Source organism: Sabethes cyaneus, chromosome 2, assembly GCF_943734655.1.
Source record: "Sabethes cyaneus chromosome 2, idSabCyanKW18_F2, whole genome shotgun sequence".
Lineage (NCBI taxonomy): Eukaryota > Metazoa > Arthropoda > Insecta > Diptera > Culicidae > Sabethes > Sabethes cyaneus.
Genome location: NC_071354.1, coordinates 221,328,089 through 221,355,194, shown reverse-complemented (window position 1 = coordinate 221,355,194; position 27,106 = coordinate 221,328,089). Strand labels below are relative to the sequence as shown.

The following is a 27,106-nucleotide window of genomic DNA, read 5'->3' as shown; positions in this document are numbered from 1 at the left end:
TCAGATCGGTATCCTCATGGGCCGTTGTCCCGGCCCGTGCAGAACCGGTTTCCAGCTGTTCATCGAGGAAGATAAAGCCGGAGAGGGTGCACTATTGCGACCAATCCGATCGATAGGGTCCGACTGCAGTTCCGACACGTCCTCCTCGCCGAAGAAATCGATGATGGGGTGATAGTTGTAGTTTATCCGCTGGTGACCGTTGGTTGTAGCGGCCGTCGTGGTCGTGGTGGTTGTGGTCGTTGTCGTCAGTGGAATGAACGGCGTTGCTTCGGTTGTGTGGGGTGAAGGTTTGAGGTTCGATATCCGGAAGTGGTTCGGTTTTTCCTTCTTGTAGATTGGCGTTGGCTGGGTTGTAAAACGTTTGCGATGTTTTTCCGTTGGTTGCACCGGTGGTAGTCGGTCGTTTTTTATGGCCGGAGGCATCACCTGTACCTGATTGATGCGAATATCGGTTTCCGCGATGTTCTGGTCGTTGACGTTGATTTGCTTGCGCACCGGAAGACGGTTTCGACTGGGCTGTACCTGCGCCGTTCGCTTGAGCGAATTGTCGTTCGTGAAATGTGGACCCCTTTTGAATGGGGCGTGGAAGCTGACGTCGTTCGGGGGTGGGCTCAGATAGGTATCCAGCATCTGAGACGGCATGTAATGGGGAATTGTCGGCTTCTTTGGATGCATCTTGGGACGTTCGAATCGGTTCTTATGGAAGTGTGGTGGCGGACTCGGTGGGACCAACACAGCATTCTCGTACTTCGGTGGTTTCATCCGCTGGAATCCATTGGCAAAGTGATAGGCGATGTTTTCCTGTACATTTTCCGGCTCATCACTGTCGAATTTGAGCGTACTGTACTGCGTGTTCTTGACGAAGTTAGTGGCCGCCAGCGTCGGATCCTCAAAGGATTCACTCTTGGAGTCGTACTCGTTGTTGAAGTTATTCAGCGGTGGGAAAGATTCTCGGTATCCATCAATGTGGCATGAGCAGCAGGTGGGTACCTTGAAGATGTCCACGTGAAGACCTCGGGCGTTGTCCCAACTCAACAACCGGTGATAGTTATAGATCTGAACACAGCGCGAACGGAAATTGTCCGTAAGGTAAGTGCAGCTGTCTTGGGGTGTCCTACGAGAAATCAAAAACAAATGTAATTTAGTAACTTTCAAATTATATAAGGACGTAATTTTATTCAGCGTGGTTTCAATGCTTCGCCTATTTTATTTAAATTTAAAATAATAATTAAGCCCAGCACCAGCTGTGTTGCTGATGTTTAATTAAAAACACGTGTTATATCCGCACTAATGAGGACTTCTTAGCATAAAGTACATTGAACCGAATTCGTTCCAAACATCCGTGAACTCCACCAGCGCAAAGCGTTTCGAATCGGGCTCAAATACTTACGTGCACTTTTCCAGCCGCAAGGTTTGCGTGTGCTCTCCGGTGTTTACGATGTACTTCCACTCGCCGGTGGCCGACCGAGCTTTTTGCGGCCGTGCGTAACGGATGATGCTCGGGCACATGCCGCCGCCAGACTTTGAAGGGTCATCGGAGCGTTTCCTGAAACGGAACGAAAGAGAAAAATCGTTACGAAATACGAACTACGGCCACACACACACAGGAGGAGGAACCGCGGAGACAGAAAGTGTCGGCCCAATTCCTCTCAATCTTTCAATCTTCCTGCGGTTGCGATCTTTACGTCAGCTTGGTGTTGATTCCGCTTTCGATTTCCTCCGGCTCGAAGGAATTCTTGTCGAACTCGTTGGTCTTGTCGATGTATTCCGCTAGCAGGGCTCCCATCGCGCTCTTGTGCCGGGTGATACTGTACAGGATCTGAGATCTGCAAATAGAAGCGAAATAAGACTTTATTGAATGAATTGTAATTACGTTTGAAATTAGTATAATTAAACATTATGGTTGATGCAATTCGAAAGCGTGTAACACCACACATTGCTAGTTGGTAGTTTACGTCTGAAATAAAACAATTTTTCCGTCATGCGGACTTACTGAAGGCGTGGTGCGCAGTAATTCCTGTCTGCCCATTTTCATACAATTATCCAAACTTGTCGATTCGCAAATAGTCAGTTGTGTTGAGTGAAACTATAGTTTGGCTGCCTCTTCAATTGTAAAGATGACCGCTGTATACAGTACTATAATTATATTGGATTTAGATTTATGTTGTAGATACGGTGCTCGGCACACAGTTTTGAAAGGAAACTGCACATATTTCATAACAACTCGTGTTAACAGCCGTTTTTGAATATGTGTTATGGTATGTTTCATTTTCTATAAAATAAATAATTACGGCAATTGAAATTGTTTGTTTTAAAAACCAGATTGAACACGGTTGAAGCTTACTACAGTACGATTTCGAGTTCGGTAACACAACCGTGTCATCTATGTTGCCAAACATGATAACTTACATACCAAAGACTAGATTCATTTCCTTGTTCGGAAATTCTAATAATTAGCCTGTATCCAGAACCAGAATCTTCTTTAAGTTCGTCTAAGGTCAATTTAACAAAAATTCAGCGCTTAGGTAGGTTATTTAGCTTCAATGCTTGAACGAATTTTTGAAAACGGAGCAACAATTCATGGTCACGGATGAGCTTACGTTTGACTGCCTTGATAATCGATCAATAGAACGCCGCTCATACAACAAATGAAAATACGAGCGTTGAACGCACTAAGGCACAATATAAAGCTTTAAGGCAACAGATATCCCTTTAACTATCTGCTAAACAGCAAAATGAATCCGAAATGAGACTAGATCTTGGAAAAGCATCTGACATTAGATCTTGAAATGTTAGTGAGAAATCAAGAAGCACACCAAGATCTTTCACGGTGTTCTCACGTTTCAAGAACGTAGTCGTGAAGCATCAGTGATCGCTTGCGTCCAAAAGAAACAGCACATCATTTGGAAGCGTTTGAAACCATACGATTTGTCTTACACCAAAATTACAGTTAACAATAAAAGAAACGGACCGAGATGACTGCCTTGTGCAACCTCCGGACTTAACTAGGAACGAAGACGAAACAAAATTTTCTATCTCAGCGAACATACTCCGTCTGATCAAATACGAACGCAGCCAGTGTAGGCAACCGTAAGTTCCCAATCTCTCGAAAATAGCCAATGCGATTTGGTGATCCATTTTATCAAATGCAGCCGACAGATCAGTGTAAATGACGTCTACTTGCGTTCTTTCTTCATACAGCGAATGACAAAGGAAGTGAATGTCACAAGATTGGTTATATGTAGTTGATTGCTTTGGAACAAAAGCATGTTGATCTGATGAGATTTGCGTATTTCTATATCAAACATTTAAGAAAAAATAATTCAAAAAGTATTAACCCGCCGCTATTTGTGGAACTTTCTATGAACTACTAGCACAGACAAACAGACGAGACACTCGCGTTAATTCCATCGTCCAATAAAAAACCACTCATTTTTCAAAAAAGCATGTTTCGCAACATGGCCACACCGCGGCGCGCGAGTGTTGCTTCGAGTTTTCAGTATAAAACCCGATTTAATCCACCTAGTGGTGAAAGAACCTTTGTTATACGGTCTTCGTCTACGTTAACGTTGCGTAGTGCGTTTATTTACATAATTTTTTTGGAAATTGAAAAAGTTTACAAAATTTGATCAAAATGGGAGCACTTATAAATTTTGATAGATCCTTTTTTCATGAAATTGCTGAGTAAGTATAAGTAAGTTATTACTAATTTGAGTAAATGCAAGTAAAGGTAAGTTGTAAGAGGAAATATTATTATTTAACATATACATTGCGTAGTAAAGGTCTAATTTAAAGGTTTTGAACTATGCATAATTTCCTGTAATCAATTTTTATTAACCTTCGGTTACTCACGCTGTTGTATTTTGTACAACACGTGTTGATTTTAGAATGTTATATTGTTATAAAGTTACAAATCGATATTTAACCAACGTATATTCTTCAATAAACTTGTTATGAGCAAAATGCCATAATTATTCAATGCATTAATACTTTAAACTGTTGGCAAAATAGATCACTAAAAACTGACATCCCAGAAACGAAGCAATCAGTATGTGAGGTGTACCGCAATCGGCCCCAACTGGAATTTTCTATCGTTTCTCCATATGGAAAAATGGTGTCTGTATGCAACAAAACTATCAGCAAATGTAAAATGTTTTAAATGTATCCGTCTGTCGATAGTCGAGTAATTCGGGGACAAAATTAGGATATTTTTATAATCAAAGTTCTACAGTTCCTAAACAAGCAATCATAGAGGTAAACTATATTCAGCAAAGTTGTGTATTTTTACTATTTGTACAACATGAAAAAGTCATACAACAATTACAAAACGAGCTAAAATGGAAAAACTGATTTTACAAATTCGTATAAAATTAATAAGATTTTTCTCTCTTCGCTGAAGAGATAGAAGGTTACTGTCTTCAGCAAAGTTTCTTGTAATAATATGCTCTTAAACTTTACAGAACACATCAATGTGTTATATTGAAACTGAAAAAAAATATTTGTTTTATTTCACTTTTAGGGGGATTAATTAAAAATTTAAATTCTACCAGACGATAGAGCTTGCAATTTCAAAAAACTCTTCCAAAGGTGCGATAAACCTAAAACCAGGTTTTCCTAGTCAAAACTCTAATGCGCACGTTTTTTGGTTTTGGGCTATTGTCTCCCGCGAGTAACCGTGTTACAAAAGTTGGCGCGAGTGTTCAAGGGTTAATATCTTTTGACCGGCAAAACCAATTCTTCTGAAATTTTGCAGATATATTTGCAGCAATAAAACTTCTAATTTGATGCCAAACTAATTTAAACTAGATAAATTATCTAAGATGAAATCATCGAAAATAATTGTAAATTTTAATGTGTTGTATACGATTGCTCATAACTTTTGAATTAAACGTCCAATCAAAAAACAAATCAATAATGATCTATCCGGCTATATTACCTTTCAAATGAGAATAATAGCGCATAAATCGGTTCAGCCAACTCTGAGAAACAGGCGATCATTTGTGCCTAGTCAAAACAGGGTTTTTAAAGCTAACTTTTAAACTACTTGTCCGTTTTCAATAAAACTTGGTAAAAAGCTTAGTAATAGCAAGAGCTTTCGTTTGGTACTAAAATCGTTAAAATTGGTTGCGTAGTTCCGGAGAAACGCGTGTCACGTAGTTTTCACATTTTTGCTTATAACTTCTAAACGAAACGTCGGACCGCAAAGCAATTCAAAGCGGTCAAATCGGTTCAGCCACCTTCGAGAAACAGGCGATAGAAAATGAGCTGCACACACACACATACACACATACACACACACACACACAGACATTGCTCAGTTCGTCGAGCTCTATCGTTTGGTATATGTGATTCGGCCCTCCGGGCCTCGAATCAATTTCGTGTTTTTCGACCAATTTCTAAACCTTTGTTATATAGTATAACAAAGGTAAAAACCCGATTTAATCCACCTAGTGGTGAAAGGAACCTTTGTTATATCATCTTATATGTCATTTGACATAGGCATTTTCAGTTAAAGTATTATTTTTGATTTGTATTTGAATTTTTAATTTTCATAAAACTGACAGAGTCAAATTATATACGCTTCACTTTGAACTAAATTCTTATATAAACTGTTTCTTACGGCTGGGCCCGTTCTCAAGTTATTCAGATGTGAAATCTCAAAATTATCTATTGGAGTCAACACATGCAAAGTATCCGATAACCGTGTAATCAACTTTCACGGATTTGAACCAAATTTTGTCAGATTGTTCATTTTAGGTCAGAAAGCAAAAATTTTAAATCTGGTGCCGATTGATACCTTCATTAGTGGTTGTACCTCCTTGTTAAAAAAAGACCCGTTTTGTCAAACCTTTTTATTTTTTACTTTCAGATAAACATAAAAATCTCGACCAACATGTCAAAAGGTCCAATGTGCAAATGAGAGATTCTCTTTGCGTTTCTTCTCTTATGCTTATTACGGCGGCATAAATACATTTCAACCCAATTATTCTAAAGGTTAAGCTTTCCAATAACACCAGTAACCGTTTCATGCAAAATAGACGCATTCAAGTGCATTTATGCCGCCGTAATAACCGTAAGAGACGAGTCGCAAAGAGAATCTCTCATTTGCACATTGGACCTTTTGGAATGCTGCTCGTCAAATATTAGGTTTAGAAAGAAACTATTTTCACATTCGAATTCCAATTCCAATCGAAAATAGTCGAGTAAAAACTGGCTTTTTTAGCGTTTTGAGCTGGAAATGATCATAAAGAAATCGACACGTCCTCGGAATTTAATTCAACTGTTTGTTAACGCTGTGCTAGTTATCATCCATATGCATCCTAGCGATAAACAATTTTCAGAGTGTATTTTAACCTACTAAATTACTTTATAGAACATAGGAAAGCAATGAAAACATCCTGTACAGAATTTTTGAGCAGAACTGATTTTAAAGTGGCTGTTAGCTTCGGGGTACAATGCTAGCCTAACAAGCCAGTCGTTGTATGTTCGAATCTCGACTGATCGGTGTCGCTACAGAGTTAATAGGATCTTTGCCCTAGCCCGTCATTTTCCTGTACTCTAATAACCGACTGCGAAGTCTGTCGATAAAGAAGGGTCAAGTTCTGAAGGACGTTTACACCCATGACTTTGCTTTGCTTGAATTTAAACTGGTTTCTTTAAACAAATCAATATATTTCGCAACCAGTAAGAGATTGATAGTTACTATATGCAGCAAAGTTGCTTATTTTAGTATGTTCTAGAATTTTTGTGAAGACGCTATTTTTATGAACGCGTTCAAAAAACAAAAATTTGTGTCACCCTATTAGGTGGATTCACGGTCACCCTAAAAGTGTAAGAAAATGTGCTATATTTTATTAATTAACTGCTGCAAAGAAACACCCGTTGAAAAATTACACATTTTTACTATATTATTCTGTTTTTGAGGTATGGTCCCATTAAAGGTTTCGTCATTAAGGTTTTCTTGAATAAATTTCATCAGTCATTTTTAAATATCTTTTGACCAGTAAAACCAATCCTTATGAAATTTGGTAAATACATTTGTAGTGTTAAGACCTCTCGTTTAATACTAAAACAATTGAAATTATCTTGGTTAAAATCGCTATAAAGTATTGTAAATTTTAACGTGTAACTTCAATTGCTCATAACTTTCAAACTAAAAGTCCAATCAAAAAACCATTCAATAGTGATCTATCCGGCTATATTACCTTTCAAATGAGACTAATAGCGCATAAATCGTCTTGGCCATCTCTGAGAAACAGGCGATAATTATTACCTTGTCAAAACACGTTTTTAAGCATAACTTTTAAACTACTTATTTGTTTTCAATAAAACTTCCTGAAAATTTTTATAATTTAGCAAGAGCTTTCATTTGGTACTAAGATCATTGAAATCGGTTGTGTGGTTCCGGAGAAAATCGTGTCACGTAGTTTTCACATTTTTGCTTATAACTTTTAAACGAAACATTGGACCACGAAGTAATTCAATAGTGATATACTAGGCAATAATACCTTTCAAATGAGACTAATAACGCATAAATCGGTTCAGCCATATTCGAGAAACAGGCGATAGAAAATAAGCTGCACACACACACATACATACACACATACACACACACAGACATTGCTCAGTTCGTCGAGCTCTATCGATTGGTATATGTGATTCGGCCCTCCGGGCCTTGGATCAATTTCGTGTTTTTCGACCAATTTCTAAACCTTTGTTATATACTATAACAAAGGTAAAACCATACAAATGTAAAAACCCCGCTACATAAAACCCTGCAAATGCAAGCTACTCCGCGACATGCATAACAGAGGGTGCTAGTGTGCAAGCAAAATGTGTAGGACGATGGTTTTTAAAGGATTTTCTTCTATGTGTCATGGCAGTTCGTCAGTGCTACTAGTATCAGTTAGTGAGGGTGATAAAAATTTCTCGTTATTGCTTTTGACAATAACACTTAGAGGAGTAAGCAGCAGCAGCGGAGATTTTTTTTTTCTTTGTAGGAGAATGAACCACTGCGACCAATAATAGAAATCTATTGTGGTATACTCCACCTTAATCTAAGTCCATACTCTTGACACATCACTATTGGCGAGTTGACGGCCGTGTCAGATTGCACATGTATCCCAGTTCGGTGCAGCACTTCGTATGAAGTTAAGTACTTCAATGGGATTTTTATTCCAGATATCGGATGGTTCTAGGATTTCCTTCCCGAGGATACGCAGTCTGCGTTGTATCAATACTTGGCATTCGCAGAGTAGGTGTTCCGAGGTCTCACTCTCAAGATTGCAGAAGCGGCAAGTCTCCTCGTTGAGCTTGCCTATCCTCATGAGATGATGTTTGCTCGGACAGTGACCGGTGATTAGTCCTGTCATTGTACTTAGGTCTTTTTTGTTGAGCCTAAGCTATGTTTGGCATTTCCTGATATTAGGATCTATAAACATTTTTGATTGTCGTAGTCCATTTATGCCATTCCAGTTTACTTTAATGGTCGTTTTTACCTACTCGTCAAGTTCCGTTTTTATAGCGCTTGACGAGACTCCACAAAATGGTTCCGGTGCACAGTGGTCCAATCAGCGAAATACGTGATCGTGTGATATTGCGCCAAAACGTGAAGTTTTTCGCATATAGTGTCTTTAGGAACATTTCTTGGTATAACAAGCCCCTTCTTGTGAGAGAAATCTTTGGGTGATTAATTCCCTTAAAAGTGAGATAAAAAATTTATTTTCTCGTAGATTCGAGATACAGGTTGGGTACTTTCGGCAAAGTTGTAGTAAATATCAATGCAAACAACTTTGTCAAAGACACCAAACTTGTATTCCTTCATGGAAATTATCTATGATTCGTGGACAAACCCTTTAAAACAGTCTTTAAACCCTGACTTATTCTGGTTAACTTTTACGTGTTCATAGTGTTCTAGAAAGTTGTTTATATTGCTAAAATCAACGTTTTTGTAGAACATTATTATAAGTGATTTTCTGCAGTTTCGGAGATTTTGAGCATTTTTGATAAAAAAAAATAGTACTACTTTGAGCTCAAATATTTTCCAAGGTGGCAAATGGTGGCAGACCAAACAACTCGTACTTAAAAGTACGTTGTTTTAAAAAGTTTTCAAAAGTTATAGTTGTTTTAAAAATCCTTCACAGTCATGTTTATCGAACAATTAAAATGTACTTCGGATGCAATAAACGCCATTTTGTTTATGTTGACAATCTCTTTCTAACAAGTTGAGTTATCAGCAATTTTATGGCCTATTTTCGAGTCGAAAATGAATGTGGACTCAAAATTATTTGACGCAATTAATAAGAGAAAAGCGTTCAAATAACTAACTTAAGTCTATTTTGTTCAATGCCTTCGATTGGTGTCTTTTCAAAAGATCCCACTCATAATGGGCTGGTACCAAATGGCCGAAACACAAATGGTCGAATCACGAATGGCCGAAATCCAAATGGCCGAATTTCAACAACAGTCACAGAAGACCGAATTTTCTCGGAATGACTTTTCAGTCTATTTAATTAGAAAACACGAATTGACAAGCAATTAACAATTAACATAACTGAAACAAAAAATAAAATAAGCAACACATCTTTTTGTTGTTCTATTAAGTACGAGTTGTTTGATCTGCCACCATTTGCCACCTTGGGAAATATTTAAGCTAAAAGTAGTACTATTTTTCATCAAAAATGCTCAATATCTCCGAAACTTCAGAACAGCACGTATAAAAATGTTCTACAAAAACGTTGATTTTAGCATGATAAACAACTTTCTAGAACACTATGAACACGTAAAAGTTGACCAGAATAACTCAAGGTTTAAAAACTGTTTTGAAGGATCTGTCCATGAATAACGCTTCAGACAATTTCCATGAAGAGATACAAGTATGGGGTCTTTGACAAAGTTGTTTGTATTGATATTTACTACAACTTTACCGAAAGTACTAAACCTGTATCTCGAATATACGAGAAAATAAATTTCGTAACTCCCTTTCAATCACCCAAAGATTTCTCTCACAAGAAAGAGCTTGTTATACCAAGAAATGTTCCTAAAGACATTATATGCGAAAAACTTCACGTTTCGGCGCTATATCAAGCGATCACGTATTTCGCTGTTTGGACCACTGTGTGGTGCTATAAATCTTGTCGATGATCCTTTTCGTGCCAGTAAATCGGCCTTTTCATTTCCTTCAATTCCACAGTGGCCCGGAACCCAGTAAAGATTGATTTGGTTCTTATGAGCGAAACCTAGAATGAAAAAATACATTCCCACACCAGTTTGGAATTGCACATTGCAAGCAGCGGAGGATAATCAGCAGCAGAAGATAATCAACAGCAGTGGATACAAACCAGCACCGGGAGCAAACAACTGTAGTGGAGACAAATCGGCTGCAGCGGCAGCGGAATACAATCGGTGACGTGCAGTTCGAAATAGATGGGGAGCAACGAAAGCGGGCCGCTCTGGTCCATTGATCGCTTTACTAGGCGTAAAACCAAGCGATTGCTAGCGAAGAGCAGCCAACTGGCAGTTTCGTGAAGCCATTACCGTCGGATCGCGACAAATAAGCAGCAAAGTTCACTTTTTCACGAGCAAAACTAACCGAGTCCAGGTAAACTGTCAAACAAAATGATCAGCTGTTTTACTGCTATTTTGATTAAAGCAGACGAGCGTTTAGTGCGAAAACTGTTAGACTGAATACTAGGAAAGTTTCGATCTCCGGCAAAAATTTTGGGTTAGTTTGTGGCAGTGGGACTCCAACCCACAATTTCTCGATTAGTACTCGAGTGCTTTACGCATTTAAACTATACCACACTCATGTATTAATTAGTCTCAGATCGAGTTTTGTCCCTACCAGTCCAAGCATTCCAGCTTACGCACACATACGCCCCCCCCCCCCACGATTTTTCCTAGAGCTGTTTGGTACTCCTGATCCGGATGGTATTCCCGTTCTCATATTAAAAATATATGCAAATCCACTCGTTCATTCCCTATGTATTCATTGAATTCATTTCATTTTGTATCTGAAATATTGCAAAGAAGCCCAAGTGGATACTGTTTACACCAATATTAAAGCTGCGTTTGATCGTATCAACCATCGTCAGCGAAGTGAAGACACTTGGAAGCGTTAGACTCATTCGTACGCTGGCTAACAAGGTTTCTCTCCAACCGCTTTCTATCAGTAAAACCTGGAGACTTCAAGTCTCAGCAGTTCCAAATTAAGTCAGGTGTAAAACGCTATGATCAGGAAGCATACGCCGCCGCACGAAGCTAACAATGTACAAAATCCTTATTAGACCGGTAGTTCTTTATGGACTTGAAGCCGTGACGCTGCTCGCGGAGGACATACGCGCGCTTGCCGTGTTTGAGCGGAAAGTACTGCGGACGATATTTGGCGGAGTACAAACAGAAAGCGGAGAGTGGCAGAGGCGTATGAATCACGAGCTATAGGCACTGCTTGGAGAGACTCCCATCGTACACCTAGCGAAAGATAGCAGGCTACGGTGGGCCGAACACGTCGTAAGGATGCCGGACGACAGTGTGACGAAAATAGTCCTCTTCAAGAACCGGCACCAGAAACAGGGGGCCCAACATGCACGATAGCTCGACCTGGTCGAAAGCGATTTGCAACTTTTGAGACGACTAGCAAATTGGCGACGAGTGGCCCAAGACCGAGTTGAATGGAGATGAGTACATGAAACTGCACGAGCCGCCCCGGCTCTATGCTGCTGAAGAAGAAAGTACCACAAGGTAGCAATATGGGACCGCTGTTATACTCATTTTCTGGAATAACGTCTGCCCAGTGCTTCCACAAAGATGTAGAATTCTGTATGCAGACGACCTGAAAAGTTTCTTTATCAAGGATCCCAAGTAACAATGTGAGTTTTGTCACACTCTTATTGCGATTTTCATGACCAACTTTGGTCATAAACACCATCGTAAGAGTTTAATAAAACACAAATTGTTACTTGGGATGCTGATACGGTCAAAGGTAGACTGCGTACGATTTCAACAGTTCAACATTTGTTTTTCATATGAAGTACGTGAAGTCTAACTGAATCGTTTGTTTGAGAAACCCTACAAACGCCATTTTTATGAAAATTGACATACGCCGCTTCTTTTACTCTGTCATTTTAATAACATCTGCCTTGTATTCTGCTGTCCTCCGAATACTATGCTTTCTCTTTTTGACTGTATTCAACTCGTAGAAATCCGATTTCGAAGACATTTTTGAACAATTGAATTGGGTTGAGATTACTGCTTACAACATCACACGTAAACATTGAATGATAATTTTATACCTATCGCAGCGCCGCTGTAGGTGATTATCGGAAACATGGATATTTGGGGTTTCTCAAACAAACGGATATTTACATCCCCAAATTAAAGGGGTTCGTGGAACTATAATTTTGTCTGGAATTTCGAGGGCAGATGTAGATATTCTCAAGGATTCGAAAATCATTAACAATCACAAAAGCAGTAATCCACCATTTACAATACAATGTTAATAAAAGCACGTTTGCCATAATTTATATTTTTGGTTAGAACTACACTTCGACCAGTTCAAAGCCTAAAGGACCAGCACGACCAAGTTGCAAGAGACCTAGTTGATTCAGTTGAAAAAAAAGCGGCTTTGCCGTTTTATAACGGGTAACGCGATGCGAGGACTAGGTAAAACTAACTAGAGGACGGTAAACCTAGGAAAACGAATAGACCTAGACAGATGTGATCTGCAAACAGCAATAATGAACTGAAGTAAACTGTATTTAGGTTTTAGAAATCATAAGTTCTCCGTATTATATTAGATGTTCTTCTTAATCTGTTCGTTTTACCCACAGTTCTCCTACTTTACAGAAATACAATTAAAACTACGTAAAGAATTGCAAGCAACTAACTAACGCAAAGTAACAAATGAAAAACCCTAAACTATTCTCTGATGAGACAGTCGCTGATTTTCCTCGCTTTGAGAATTGCTGCGCCACGTCACATGCACAAATATCCCTTCAGGTGCAACCCTGTTTCCGTACAAGGTAACAGTTCCGACCAAATTCTTGCAGTATATGGATCTAATCTCGCAAAAGCAGAGGATGGTCGGTAACTTTTCTATAACGGTATATTTTCAGGACATCAAATTGGACTAGGTCCAATGTTTAAACGGTAAAATTGGTTGAAGAAAACGGGCGGTTTGACACATCAACAAAATTGTTTGCTTTCGGGACATCAAATTGTTGTACCTTTGATCGAAACTCTGTCTCTGGCATGGGGAGACTGTAACTTTTTTCTAAAATCTGTCGTCACGGTCTTGGGAAGTAAAAGCGTGCTTGCATGTGATTGGTTAATTGGTTGGTTAATTCTTGGCAGTGCTTCATATTTGTGCTTATTCCGATTATGACTTCCAAGATTTTTCGATCGAACAGTGTAAAAATATTGAAAAGCACCCAGAACATCGCTGAGCTATTAACGTTCAAAACCTGACCACTTTTCGTGAGATTTTTTGAAATAACACCCAATCTCGCCGTAAGACGTAGTCCTTGTCCTACGTTAAAAGGCGGCAGACTTATCATTTTGGTTTTCTCATGAACTCAGAAATAGTTGCGTTTTCGTTCGCTATTTGCGTTTGCGATAGTGATTTCACTATTTCGCTGATCGAATGCTGAATTTATTGTCCAGTAATTAATAGAAGAAATGCCATGAAAAGGTTTGTAAAACATTCAAACCGGAATACGCACAAATGGCGACGAGAAAAAGTGATTCGGCATCCAGATAGATCCAATGGATACGATTTATTGACTGTTGGCATCCCTAAAGACGTACCTGCCCTACCGAAAAGTTTGAAGTTTTGAGAACGACGGAATTGAGCCTACCAGTGGCACCCAGAACCGACGTCACGATCGAACGAAAGCAGACCAAAACTAAAATTTTACGCCGAGCAATCGGACGGTGAAAAAGTTCCCAGGATTATACGAAAGTCCCAGTCAAACATGGCTTCTATGATGAAAGCCCACGGTACGGGACCTTCGTTAACCGATTGGGTAGATCGGTTAAAATATTTTTTCGCGGCAAATAAAGACCTATAAACAAAACCTTACTTCGTCAAGATAGACGAATCTTTCATTTATTCTGATTCAAAACTTTTATATCCAATTAGCAATATGTATTACTACAATGGTTTAAAGTTTTAAAAAACAAATTCTACAACTTAAGAGACGACTTAAATTTATCGATTTATCGTCGCGGTTAGAAAACACTGTGACAACGGATTCAGGAAGAATTTCGTAGAATTATTTAATCCTAATTCGCGTTGACGAACGTAAGCTGCTGCCACATCCAAAAGTTTACTATAGGGGTGAAGCAGAATAGGAATTTGTTAAAGAGCGCAAGAGATCGAAACATTTTGGCAGATTTTCTCCCACACTCACATATGGGAATTGCTACGAGTGCACAAGAGATCGTTTAATGTCGTCAACGCGAATGATAGATTTTAGAAATATGATTGAAATATTGCCACCGTAATTTTATTATATAATTTCTTTATTATTATTGCGTAATTATATTCCAAAGACTTGTCGCGTTGCATTTCAAATAACACCAGGTGGATTAAATCTAGTTTTTCATTTACTAATGTATGAATATGTATTTCCCCGTTTGTCTTGTGATTTTGGGCGGCATTTGTCTCGGCACATTTTGTATTATTTCACTGCAATTTTTAGTCTGCTTTACCTTGATAAATTTGCTGCACACTAATTAATGGAACAGATCCTCAAAGAGGTTTATATACCAATTGTATAACAATGCTTCCTTTATATGCCAATATGAAACGGAAACCTCTCAAACAAACATTACAAATCGAAGGGCTGGAGCTCGCAAAATCGATACTCTGTCATATGGAAAAAGTAAAAACTAGGTGAAATCTCTGAACCAGGTACTCGAATGAAAAACGTTCCAGCTCACACGTGAGGTCAATACACTTCCCCATTTCAACTGCACGATTCTCCTGTAAATTCAGCGGAACGATGACAACAACGTCCGAAAAAAGTTCCGATCCACCTTTGTACGAATGCCAGAAACTCAGCAAATGTACCAGCAAAATGGACAAACCTTCAACTCTCTGTGATTGATTTGCTTTTTTGCTTTCACGCCGTCACTACTGCAGCGTGGTAGCAAAGCAACCACAATGCCGTACCTACCTACCTCTTATTTAATGGCAAATCGATGATTATTCATAGCAAGAAAACATAATCCAACTCGAAAAAAAGTGTGTCCATTCAAAGTACTTTCACCACTTCGACAAGTAACATGGTGCGTGCCTTTTTCACGCCTGCTCTGCTATTTAGTATAGTAATGAAACGGAAAGTGATGTTACCTCTGGAAGGTGGCAGCTACTTCCACCCACCAAACCAACATTCAAACGTAGGAGTATTTGCCTTCGGGGCATCTGCTGTTTGTTTCGCACTATAATCCTATGCGCAGCGGTGCACAGACAAAAGGTAATAAAATCACAGGTGTAACATGCGTTATTTTCGCACTTTCGATTTGTGGTGCAGTTTGCTTCCGCACCCGGATGTAAATTTGTTTCCTAATTAATTTACAAAACTACACACTACTTCGGTACTTACGTAGGATAATTATCCACTCGAATGCAAACACCGGTGGTGAAATGGTCACACTTTTCGTTCGGCAGCAGCATATGGATCCTGTTCAGGTCGGACGGTCGATTGCGGAACCCACCGATCAGCAACTCCGCCACCGGACCACTTCCGTTCGCGTTACCAATACCGGATTTCTCCAGGGCATCCAGTTCAGTTCCGTTCAGTCCCGAAAGAGCCATATCTTCGATTTCTTCCATGGTGAGGGTCGTTACTTCCGGCGTTGGAGCTGCTGTGGTTAGTGGCATCGGCTGTGACTTCTTCGAATTACCGGGATGGGATGCTTTGGGTAACGTTATCGGTATCGGTCCATCCGATGGCATGGCCAGTTGATCCTTTTGCCTTTTGGTGGAGTTAAATGCTGTCATGTTTAGCTTCCGCTCGTGGTATGACATTCGTTCTTCCTTTTCGCCCTTTACCCTAGTCAGCTGTTGATTGAACCTTGGAAACGATTGGACCAAAGCTTCGAACATAGGCACGTCGCTCATCATTGACCGACCGCCCTCCCGTTCATCATCCCGGTCGCCGTTTGCACTACTATCGCGAACCGATCGCACGTCATCCTCTTTGACGTCAACGACCATCCGATCGTCTTTGAGATTCGAATCCGCCGTCTCGATCGTGTTTACTTTGAACCCCGACGGCTCCGATCGAACGGAAAAGCTCCTTCGCAACAGTTGGTTCGCCGGAATGGGCTCCTCTTCGGTGGGATACCGTTCGTCCAGTAAGCTCTCCTTTTTGGCCACCGTTCGGATCATGTTCGCCACATCGTACACCAGCGGGAGGATCAGTTCTTGCCGATCGCCAAACATTTGTTTGACCTAGACAGAATGGAAGAAAGAAAATGAAGAGAGAATAAGATAATCGTTTAATTTAATACCTAGCTACTAAATGCTGCGCACGAACGTCGGCTCGATCGATAAATGCTAGTTGCACTGATTGGAAAACAAACAACCGTACGTACGTACGGCGCGGTTTGGGGCGTATTGAACCATCCCCAAGCCAAGAGCCGTTAGATTAGCCATCCTCCTCCTTCGCCTTGCGTGTTGGGCTGGGTTGGATATAATTGGCAAAACAAATGTGTAACTTCACATATCTTCGAAGCCGAAACCGTGAATAGAAACAAAGCTCTAATAATCATCATTAACTGCCCGAGATAAAATGACTCAACAGAAATGGGAATAGAGGCGAGATGTGCGGTTTTATGTTGAGGAAGGTCGGGAATGAAAATTAAGTTAATCCACTCACGGCACGGCACGGCACGCTGCGGTGGATGGTGGGCATGCCACGCCACGCGTGTACTGTGTGAATGTGTGTAAGCCGTTTAGTATTCCTCACCACGCTTCAGCCTCTTTTTCGAGCGCTCTTCGGGCTCAGGCTGGAACTGGATCAAATGGATGGATGCCGCGAAACCGCAAGAATAAATTAATAATTCATGTGCATGCCTGAAGGTTGTTGCCTCAATAACCCAATTCGTTCGCAGGCATTTGCCCAGTTTTACTTCACCGTGAGCCTCTCACTCTCTCGCGTTCGCGATCTCTTTCTCACTCTGCAACATAGTCTAACATAGTCGCATTATTCGAATATGATTTCATTAAAAGCATTCGGCGAACCGACCCGGGTACAAATAACGTACGCTTCATTTTGGTAAAGATTCGACGGGCAGTTTCCGAAGCTGATGATAGATGATCTGCTTTTTTTTCTAAAGCTCGGATGATACGCACTTAATTTTGGCAAGATTCAAAACAGGGGTCTCAAACTAAGTTATTGTTATACTGCTTTCCAGCACATGTTGGCAGACGTTAGCCGACGTATGATGGTCTGCTTTAATGAACTCTCGTGATGAGATAATTGTGAAATAGAAATAAGCAGCTTAATTAGGGTACCCCAAAAATGTGTGTATTATAAATGGTAATGGTTTCAATAATCCTCTGAGAAAATTACGCCGAAGGCGAGGTAATAAATTTTGGGAACAAGAAAAAATGCATTATCTAACATCTGACCGTAATATAAAGGTTGGCTTTGCACTATTGCTGTCTACAAAAACAGATGGATTTTGTGACGTCAATGAATAATATGAATTCCATCAGCATTAACCTGCAGATGGTCTAGCAGATATAATGGAAGATATAAATGGGCTGTGGAGGAACATCCATGGTGCCATCCAAACAGCAGCGAGAGAGGTGGTAGGCACGACGCGTGGAAGACAGCGTAACAGCTGATTTGATGCCGAATGCCAGAGTGACAGATGAAAAGAACCAGGCCAGGAATCGCATGCTCATTGCGGCAACGCGTCAAAACAGAGAGAGATACAGAGAGACTAGTGCTGCGGAAAAAAGAATCCATCGTCTAAAGAAACGCGAGTACGGGGAGCACGTGCTCGCCGGCGCAGAGGAGTGATACGCCAGCAACGACACACGGAGTTTCTATAAAACGGTGAAATGCAGGAATTTTGCTATGATGTGCAATGATAGTGCTGGCAACCTGCTTACCGACAAAACGGCGGTAGCAGCCAGGTGGAAGGAGCACTTCCAGACACTATTGAATGGAGAGGTAAATGCGGAGATCAGCAGGGACAGGATAGAAATTGTAAGCAATGGTCAAGCTGTGGAGCCACCAACACAGGAGGAAGTTAAGAAGGCAATCAGTGAGCTGAAAAACGGTAAGGCTGCTGGGAAGGACGGTATCCCGGCTGAACTTCTAAAAGCGGGGAGCCAGCGGCTGTACGAAGCAATCCACCGGATCATTGTCAGGATTTGGGAAGCAGATCAAATGCCGGAGGAGTGGTTGGATGGCCTCATTGGCCCAATTTTCAAAAAGGGACATCGAATGGAGTGTAAAAACTATCGAGGAATTACATTGCTGAACTCTGCCAGGTGCTTTCCCGTATCCTGTTCTGCAGACTGAGACCGTTAGCGGAGTCCTTCGTCGGCGAGTACCAAGCTGGTTTTCGTGAGGGTCGCTCCACGACGGATCAGATGTTTACCCTGCGTCAGTTGCTAGACAAGTTCCGGGAGTACCACTTGCAGACACACCATCTGTTTGTGGACTTTAAAGCGGCGTACGATTCAGTTAAACGAATTGAGCTGTGGCAGGTAATGCTAGAACATGGTTTTCCGACGAAACTAGTTACGCTGATTCGTGCGACGCTGGACGGATCCAAATTATGCGTTAGAATATCGGGTGAGACCTTAGCTGCTTTCGTGACGTTGGATGGACTGAAGCAAGGGGATGCACTCTCTAACCTACTATTCAACATTGCCTTGGAAGGTGCATTACGAAGGGCAAACGTGGAAAGAAATGGGGCTATCATCACGAAATCTCACATGCTTCTTGGTTTTGCGGATGATCGACGTCATCGGAATCAACCGTAGAGCAGTGGAAGAGGCCTTCAGGTCCTTTAAAAGGGATGCTGCAAGATTGGGACTTACCATTAATACCGCCAAAACGAAGTACATGGTTGCTGGTAGGGAACGTGCGAGCCCAAGTGGTGTTGGTGCCGTGGTGCAGTTAGATGGGGAACGATATGAAGGAGGAATTTATATACCTTGGTACACTCGTGACATGTGACAACGATGTAAGCCGCGAAGTGAAATGACGAGTTGTAGCCGCGAATCGGGCTTTCTACGGATTACGTAGCCAGCTGAAGTCCCGTAGTTTTCAAATTCGCACAAAACTGGCGCTCTACAGAACACTAATCCTCCCGGTGGCCCTTTACGGAAACGAATCATGGACGCTAAAGGAAGCTGATCGGCGAGTGTTTGGGGTTTTTGAGCGTAAAATTCTGCGATCTATACTTGGTGGCAAAATGAAAAATGGAGTGTGGCGCAGACGCATGAATCACGAGTTGTACCAAGTATACAAATATGCTGATATAGTGAAGGTAGTGCAATGTGGCAGGCTGCGGTGGACTGGACACGTGGCCAGAATGCCCGATGAAAGAGTAGCCAAAACTATTTTCAGCAGAGAACCAGGAAGAGGCCGTAGACTCCGAGGCAGACCCCGTACCCGGTGGGTGTGTGCTGTCGAAAACGATGCACGTTCAGCTGGTGTTCGTGGGGATTGGAGAACGGCAGCCCAGGACCGACGGTACTGGAGGACCATAATTCGTTCTGCGCAGGATCGGTAACGGACCGTTGCCACTAAAGTAAAGCAAAATAAGTATCGCAAATTGTCAGGTAGATTTCAAAATCATCGGCGTAAACTAGACTACAAAACAACACAAAATATTTCACTTGCAAAAATATGCTAAAATAGCAATTAGTTTTCGCATACATGCTCTAAACGACGAAAAATTGGTGACGTTGGTATGCTCATTGAAAAAAGTTTGTAGTTGTAGAATATTTCGAAAAGTAATATTACGATTGATGTAGAACTACGTCATACAGCAGGGTGTTAAAAAAATTGCAACGAGCTATGTAATTGTCAGGTTATTTAAACATAAAATGATAGTAATTATGATAAAATCGTTGATTACTGGTAATTAGTCAATTTTTGACACATTTATATTCAATTTCTTTAGGTCAAAAAAAGTCGCGATTTTTGCACGGTTTTGATTTTGGCAACATGGGCGACATCCACCAAATGGGCGACATGTTGCCAAATTCGAAATCCTACTGCATCTATGGCAAGAGCTGGGTCATAGAAAAATATAATGAAAAGAATAGGGCCAAGAATGGTACGCTGCGGTACACCCAACTTTTTTTGGATATACAGATGGTAAGTCCGATCCAAGTTGGCTTAGCAAAATTCTGTCATTCAAGAACAATTTCAGGCACATGACAAACCACTGTGAAATTGCTAAGCGTAAAGTCAGTTAGGTCGAATGCTGCTTTTAGATCTGTATAAGTTACGTTCAGAATTCTAAAGTACAGTTTGACACGAAATCCAAAAAATCTAGATAGTTCTTCGTTCGACTCAAAATAAAAGTGCTAACAGCTATTTCAAACAATTCAGATACGGTTGATTGTGATATATACAAACAGTTGTGGGACACTTAAGGGTTAAAATGATTAGATGAGTGGTGTATTTTAGAAACAATGGCAATTATTTGAATATGAATTTGTTCTAGTATTGTATACAAATCCACGAATACTATGAAAGCTCAATAAACGATAGCATCGGTATCTTTGGACCTGGACCACACAGCAGTAAACTTCATTTCAAGAGATATCACATCGATAAACTAGTTATCCCGTGGTAGTTTGTTTTTACATTCCGACGGTCACCAATTTTGAAGACCAGGAACATATATGATTATTTCCAGAGGTCCGGAATTTACCATAAATAAACGAAAATGCAGTAGAGCACCATTCTTCAATGTAGTGCGCCAGTATTTCAATGTAGTGACACAAAAGATCAGCCGGAGTTTCATCCAGGCCAGCCGAACACTAACATTTAAGTTTTTTTCGCAGCAGTAGTGATCATTTGTAGTTGTGGGGCACTGTAACCGCAAGGTAACCGAGTCTGCGTTGCCAAGCGAGTGGTCGTGGGTTCGAATCTTAGTAGAATTAGGCCATTCGATGTTAAGTGACTTTAGCATAGGCTTATTCTCAGGCCCCTCCACATCCAGGGCCGGCGCTAGCCAATTTGTCGCTCCATGCAAATTCTCAAAATGGCGCCCCCAAAACAAACGAAAAACAGCCGGCGTTGCTGTGTGCAGACATTCCACTACCTACACACTCGCAAACAGTCTCATAGCATCTTTCTGCATAACCACTCACGAGGCAAACAACTCGTGAGCAGCCAGCTGCCCGTGAGGGCTAGCGGTACACTGGGATACAGATTTTGCATTACTTGTTGTATCCTTCTTCATCTTACGCCCTCAATTCTACACGCTGGTGGGAGTGCGAGTCCTCGCGAGTGATCGGTATCATTTGCTGAGTCTACAATAACGTGCAAGAGCGACGATCGTGGCTGTTAGCTAAATACATACTCGTAAAAGTCGTTGGAGTGCGTAAATAAACAAGAGCGGGAGTCCAAAAGGAATGCCTATGCCGGTGTGTTCATTAGAACGAGTACGCGTGTGTGAGAAAATTAGCCCACACAAGTGCGGGCTTCGCAACACTGGTCACAGTCGACCGCTATTTCTTTTGAATAATTTTCGGTTTCTTGAGACCCATTACAATTAGAATTATAAACCTTCAAAAACGGAAAAGTTCGGTTCATACTTTCTGTTACTTCAGAAACTTCGTCCTCATACCTTGCTACTTCATCGAAAATGAATCTGCTGATTGCAGATTCTTAAGAGATTCGAAAGTCTCTCCCAAAATATTTCTAAATAATTTAATATCATCAATGCCACTTTCCCACTACGTTTATTTGTGTGCCCTGATTGTTGTCTTTTGTTGCGAATAGACATCAGGAGGAGGTAAAGCGCAAACGGAAGGCGAAGAATGGCGTAGGCGTATGAACCATGCACTGCAGGTATAGAGACTATAGGGTATAGAGGCGACAAGGCACTCGAAAACCGCTAAATTTTGAATCAAAACGGGGGATACCATCACAAATAAAAGTAACTGCAGGCACTACTTGGAATGATTCTCATAGTACACTTGCCGAAAGTTGGGAGAGCAAAAATACCGGATGACCGTGCAGTGAATCTGTTCTCTTCTAGACCTCCATCGGTCTTAAGGGCCTCATACACCAATGCATATGTTGGGTTGGAAACAAATAAAATGGTGGCGAGTCATTCAGGTTGAGCGACAAGCCGACTATCTTCTTTTGCCTGTTTGGTTCGTGGCGCTCATACACAGGCGAGAGTGTTGACCGAACATCAATTCACCATCATTTTCGGCCAACATGTTCGTACGCGTATGAGTGCCTTTAGGAATAGAGAGACCCAACTTACTAGATGACTCGACTAGGTTGAAGCCGATTTGCTTGTGTCGAGGTGCCCAACGAATTGGCGGCAAATAGCCCAGGACCCAATACAGCCTGGTGTAACTCAAGTTACACCATTTCCCATCCCGGATTTATGCTGCTAAAGGAGAAGAAAGACTTTCTCTGACCCTTCATACAAGAGTTTGGAAGCATGACCAATCGTTGAATATGTACAACTCTTTTTGACATGATAGGCTCATTGCTATGAACGGATGTTCTGCTAAGGCGGTGGTAGTACCATATGTTCATATATTCTAAAGGAGAAGAAAGAAAATTTTATACAAACCACTTATTTATTTAATACTACAGTTTTTTTATGTCGGCGAAATGGCGCCTCCTCGAAGTGGTGCTCCAAGCAGCTGCTTGTTTTGCTTTAGGGGAACGCCGGCCCTGTCCACATCCTTCCTACTAAATTCTGCATTTACTTACAATGAAGCCTCCAGGGCAAGTTATAACTTGTTCCACTATCTGGTTTTAGGAACAAGATTGGTAATGCAAAAGTAGTAAGGAGAAAAACACATACACACATACACACCCTCACTTTGTGCTGAACTCTGCTTTACTGCTTTATTCTGCTAGCCTATATATACAATACTTGATCGACGTGCGAATGAAGTGTCCAAGGGCAAACTATAACTAGTCTCTCCACTTTCTGGTTATAGAGCGCTGGATTGGTTGAAAAGTAGTAAGAAGCGTGGAAGGAAAAAAGGGATGAAAACACCGACACTTACGCACGGATAATAAGCAGTTTGCTCACTCTATAGCGATACTGCAAGAATAACGAAGTATGGAACAACACCTGGATGATATCACAATAGATCAAAATGCTTGTCGTAGGTAGTGATAATATCCATACAAAAAAATCATTTGTGGTTGTTGGCAGGAGATTCGGGAGGCTTCAGATGAACCCGGAAACGAAATGGCTCTTCAATCCTCTTCCAGCGACCCACATGGGAGGGCCATGGGAGTGTATGGTTAGGTCGATGAAAACAACTATGGCAGTCATCACAGATTATCCTCACCATCTCAGCGATGAAGTCCTGAAGACTGTGGTACTCGAAGTCAAGTCAGTGATCAATTGCAGACCGCTTACGTATATCCCACTTGAGCAGGCAGAACAAGAAGCGTCAACGCCAAACCACTTCTTGTTGTATGGAATGAAAGAAGTTAATCAACCGTCGGCGAAGTTGGTACTCTGAGGGATAGCTGGAAGATAGCGTAACTCGTGGTAGACATATTCTGGCAACGTCAATGAATATTTTCCAACGCTCAGACGACGCACAAAATGGTTTAAACGACCTGATGGTCGTAGTCAACGAAGGAAAACGAAATGGCTGAAATCGAGGGCGTGTCTTGGATGTCGTGAAGACTAAAGACAAACAGGTGCGACGGGCAGTGGTAAATACGCCATGAGTAATTCAACCAACCTGCAGCCAAACTATTGCTACTAGAGGTTCAGGAGACACTAAAAAAATCAGAGATTAAGGTCTCAGGCCGGAACTACACGCGCGAACGGATACTGATGAATCTACTGTACTGTAGAGTTGATATAGGAAAAATGAAAATTCTAAGGAGTTTAAATTAGAAAAAGTTAAGAGTTTGGAAGAAGTTAAAATCCAGAAGATGTAATAAAATTAAAGAGTTTATTCAGCGGGAAGTGTTTGAAAGCTTGATTTAGAAAGATAGGAAAACTACTTAATAAATTTATATATTTGAAATAGTGGAAATATAGAACAGCAAGATAGTTGGAACAAAAGAGCAAAAGTTAACCTCTAAAAGTGAAAACTGTAAATCGTAAATTAGACGAAATTTATTGCACTAAAATCTAACTACATTCATACAAAAAATATTGTAGCTTTGAAGCTGCGCTAGTACGTGTTGATCAAATAGCGGTGTTCGTCTGATTTCTCCGGATTTATTGCCAACATAAGTCTAATTTCAAAAATGTCGAGATCAGTAATGCCAGCAGAAACATTTGCAGTATGATACATTAGCTTAGATCGAATAGATACCTACATCTCTAGCTTTAGTTATATTCAATCCGCTGTGGATCAAAGGTTCACCAATATCTTCGATCCACATGACCTGGGAGGAAAAAAATCGTAATTGAAATTTGACCTTCTGTTTTTATACGACAGACTTCGCTACCAGCTGTTACAATACAGGACAGTGCGAGGTCAGTGCTACGATCCTATTGACTCTAACAGCCTCTCCCAGCCGAGATTCGAACATACGACGACTGGCTTATTAGCCTAGCGTCTTACCTCGAGGCCAACTGGGAGGAGAAGTTGAGTACGAATCCGGTTATAGCTTTAGTAAAGAGGAACGACTCGCATACTTAATAAGCGTTACTTCAACGACCCTCTCGAATCTAATTTTCCGCTCTTTCTTTTTCACGCCCTTGATATACTAACAACATCTTTATTTCATTTCTTTCTTCTACCATTTGCTCCGTCGATTGTGAAAAAACAGATTTTGATTTTGAATCTTTCCAACGTTTCGATTCTATATTTTTAGTCTTCTTCAGGGATTGAATATTGTCTATTCTTTGTCAAATCTTATCCTCTCAAATGCGCGATTGTCTTGTAGAAATTACTTTATTTACGAAACACAAATGATGACCAAAGAAAACTAAAATATAGAGTCGCAACGCTGGAAAGTTTACAAAATCTGTTCTAATTTTAATAGACTGACAGCCAATAAAAACAAGAATATCAACTTCTACAGTCGACAAAACATAAAGTTTCGAACTTTGAAATATTTCAAATAAAAACAACCACAATAATGCAATAATGCAATTTAGCATATCATGAAATTGCATGATAATTGTATTATAATTATTGGGTAGAATCATTTTCATACAGTTTGAATCTTTTAAAAGATCAAATACTGTACAAATAAAATACTACGGATTTTCAGCTCAACGTACAGAAGATTGAAACAATTAAACCAGCCTCAACCATTAACCAAAGCTGCTTACAACATCTTCTTTTTTACCTTCCCATTTCGGAACGAGTAAATCTGTTTCACAACTGCGTCTTTTGGTGCGTTGTTAAGTTGTAATTTTCGCAGTCTCCGGTTAATGAGTCAGTAGCACTTCGATGCCGACGATGGTGATGAACTAGGTGCATTACGACACCACACCGATGCGATGCAGTGCTAGCTAGTGCAGTTGTTCATTTTGAGGACGAAACCGAAAGGCGCGCAAAGCCTCTTCCGTTTGGTCTGGCATCTGGCCGTGGTTATGCATATGCCGCGAGATATTTACAAATTTTCGTGCTCTACACATTTCTCTAATTCAAACTTCAAATGAGATGATTGCTGGGTGTGTTAAAAGTTATCGCTGAACATACAAAATGAAGGAAACAAATTAAATATTGCGTTCAATCATCAATTTTGACTAGATTTTATGACTACTAATTCTTTGAAAAAATACGTGAAAGTGTGTAGCTGCTGTCAGCTACAGATGACATTGCTTAGGATATGAAAAATATCATGTTTTATGTTTTTCCGGTAGATGAACAAACAAATCAATACATTCAGCAATACTCTGCGTGAATAAATAATGATATAAGGTTTTCCATTAGTTTTAATTTAAAACTGGAATTAACATATTGTTTGACTTTTACGATTTTTATTCAATGCGATGTGAACCTACTGCGCGACGTGAAGCAGGAAATTGGACGTCTAAATGGTTTTATTGCAAACTAAGTTGCAGGGAAATATCTTCCGTCATTTTGCAACACAGTATGAGATTTCTCGATGATCGTAAAAAAATCAAAGTATATGAACCAGCTCAAAAACCAGATTGTGCTCTGATATCCGGAGCAGGAACAACTTACTATTTTCTCCGGTGCCGCGCTAAGTCAGGAACAGTTTTCTTTTTTACAGCTCATTGGCATGAGCTGTCTGACTGAAAACAGACCATGCTGCAGCACTAAGGGAATGTTTCCCAGTTTTTAGTACAACTTGAGCAAATAACGATCAATCAAGCGCCATCAATTCTTCGCTAGTTTTAACATCAATCACATTGGACTCACCTGTTCCAGCGACATTGTGTGCCCGTCCCGGGACTGAACCTGCGCCGAAATCAGCGCCGCCAGCGTCGCCTTCTGAGCCTTTGACATCACCTTCAGCAGGGGCAGCACTTCGGCAAACTTTCTCTGCATCTCGCTGTTGGCAAAAGCTCGCATCATAATCTGCCGCATGGCGGCCTGCTTCCGCTGAAAATTGCTCACGGCACCATCCTCCACAAAGTCCACGTCGTCCATCAGCTCGAAGCTGGTGTCGTCGTCCTCCATTAGGAAACCGCCTGCCTTAGCGCCGGCAGAGGTGTTGTTCCCTTCACTGTCACCTCGATCCCCTTCGAATTCCGCCTCCTCAGCGGTTCGGTTGTAGTTTATAATTTTATGCGACGGCTGCATCTGCTGGTCGTCTCCTTCACTCACGTAATAGTAATCATCGTGGTCATCACCCTTAGGGCTGTCGAAGTCAAAATCAGGCAGCTCTGCGTCGGATTTAATCAATCCGACTGTGTTGGCCAGCAACAGCGTGACCAGCACGACACTCCCCACCTCACCCAGCCACAT

General features: G+C 40.9%; 1 protein-coding gene across 1 annotated transcript; it reads right to left on the bottom strand.

Moving 5' to 3' along the window:
- On the bottom strand, positions 1-27,106 carry LOC128737841 (neurotrophin 1). The gene is made up of 5 exons (XM_053832575.1): positions 26,558-27,106; positions 15,606-16,456; positions 1,686-1,826; positions 1,391-1,546; positions 1-1,114 (listed from the first exon to the last, which is right to left on the bottom strand). The coding sequence occupies exons 1-5, from the start codon at positions 27,104-27,106 to the stop codon at positions 1-3; spliced, it is 2,811 nt and encodes a 936-aa protein (XP_053688550.1).

What these genes read in the sequence shown, in the direction of transcription:
- LOC128737841 (XM_053832575.1), bottom strand. Translation starts at nt 27,106, where the DNA reads ATGTGGCTGGGTGAGGTGGGGAGTGTCGTGCTGGTCACGCTGTTGCTG. An exon ending in ACACAATGTCGCTGGAACAG is followed by an intron (nt 16,457 to 26,557) that starts GTGAGTCCAATG and finishes CATTCTGTCTAG; the next exon opens with GTCAAACAAATGTTTGGCGA. An exon ending in CGAGTGGATAATTATCCTAC is followed by an intron (nt 1,827 to 15,605) that starts GTAAGTACCGAA and finishes TTCTATTTGCAG; the next exon opens with ATCTCAGATCCTGTACAGTA.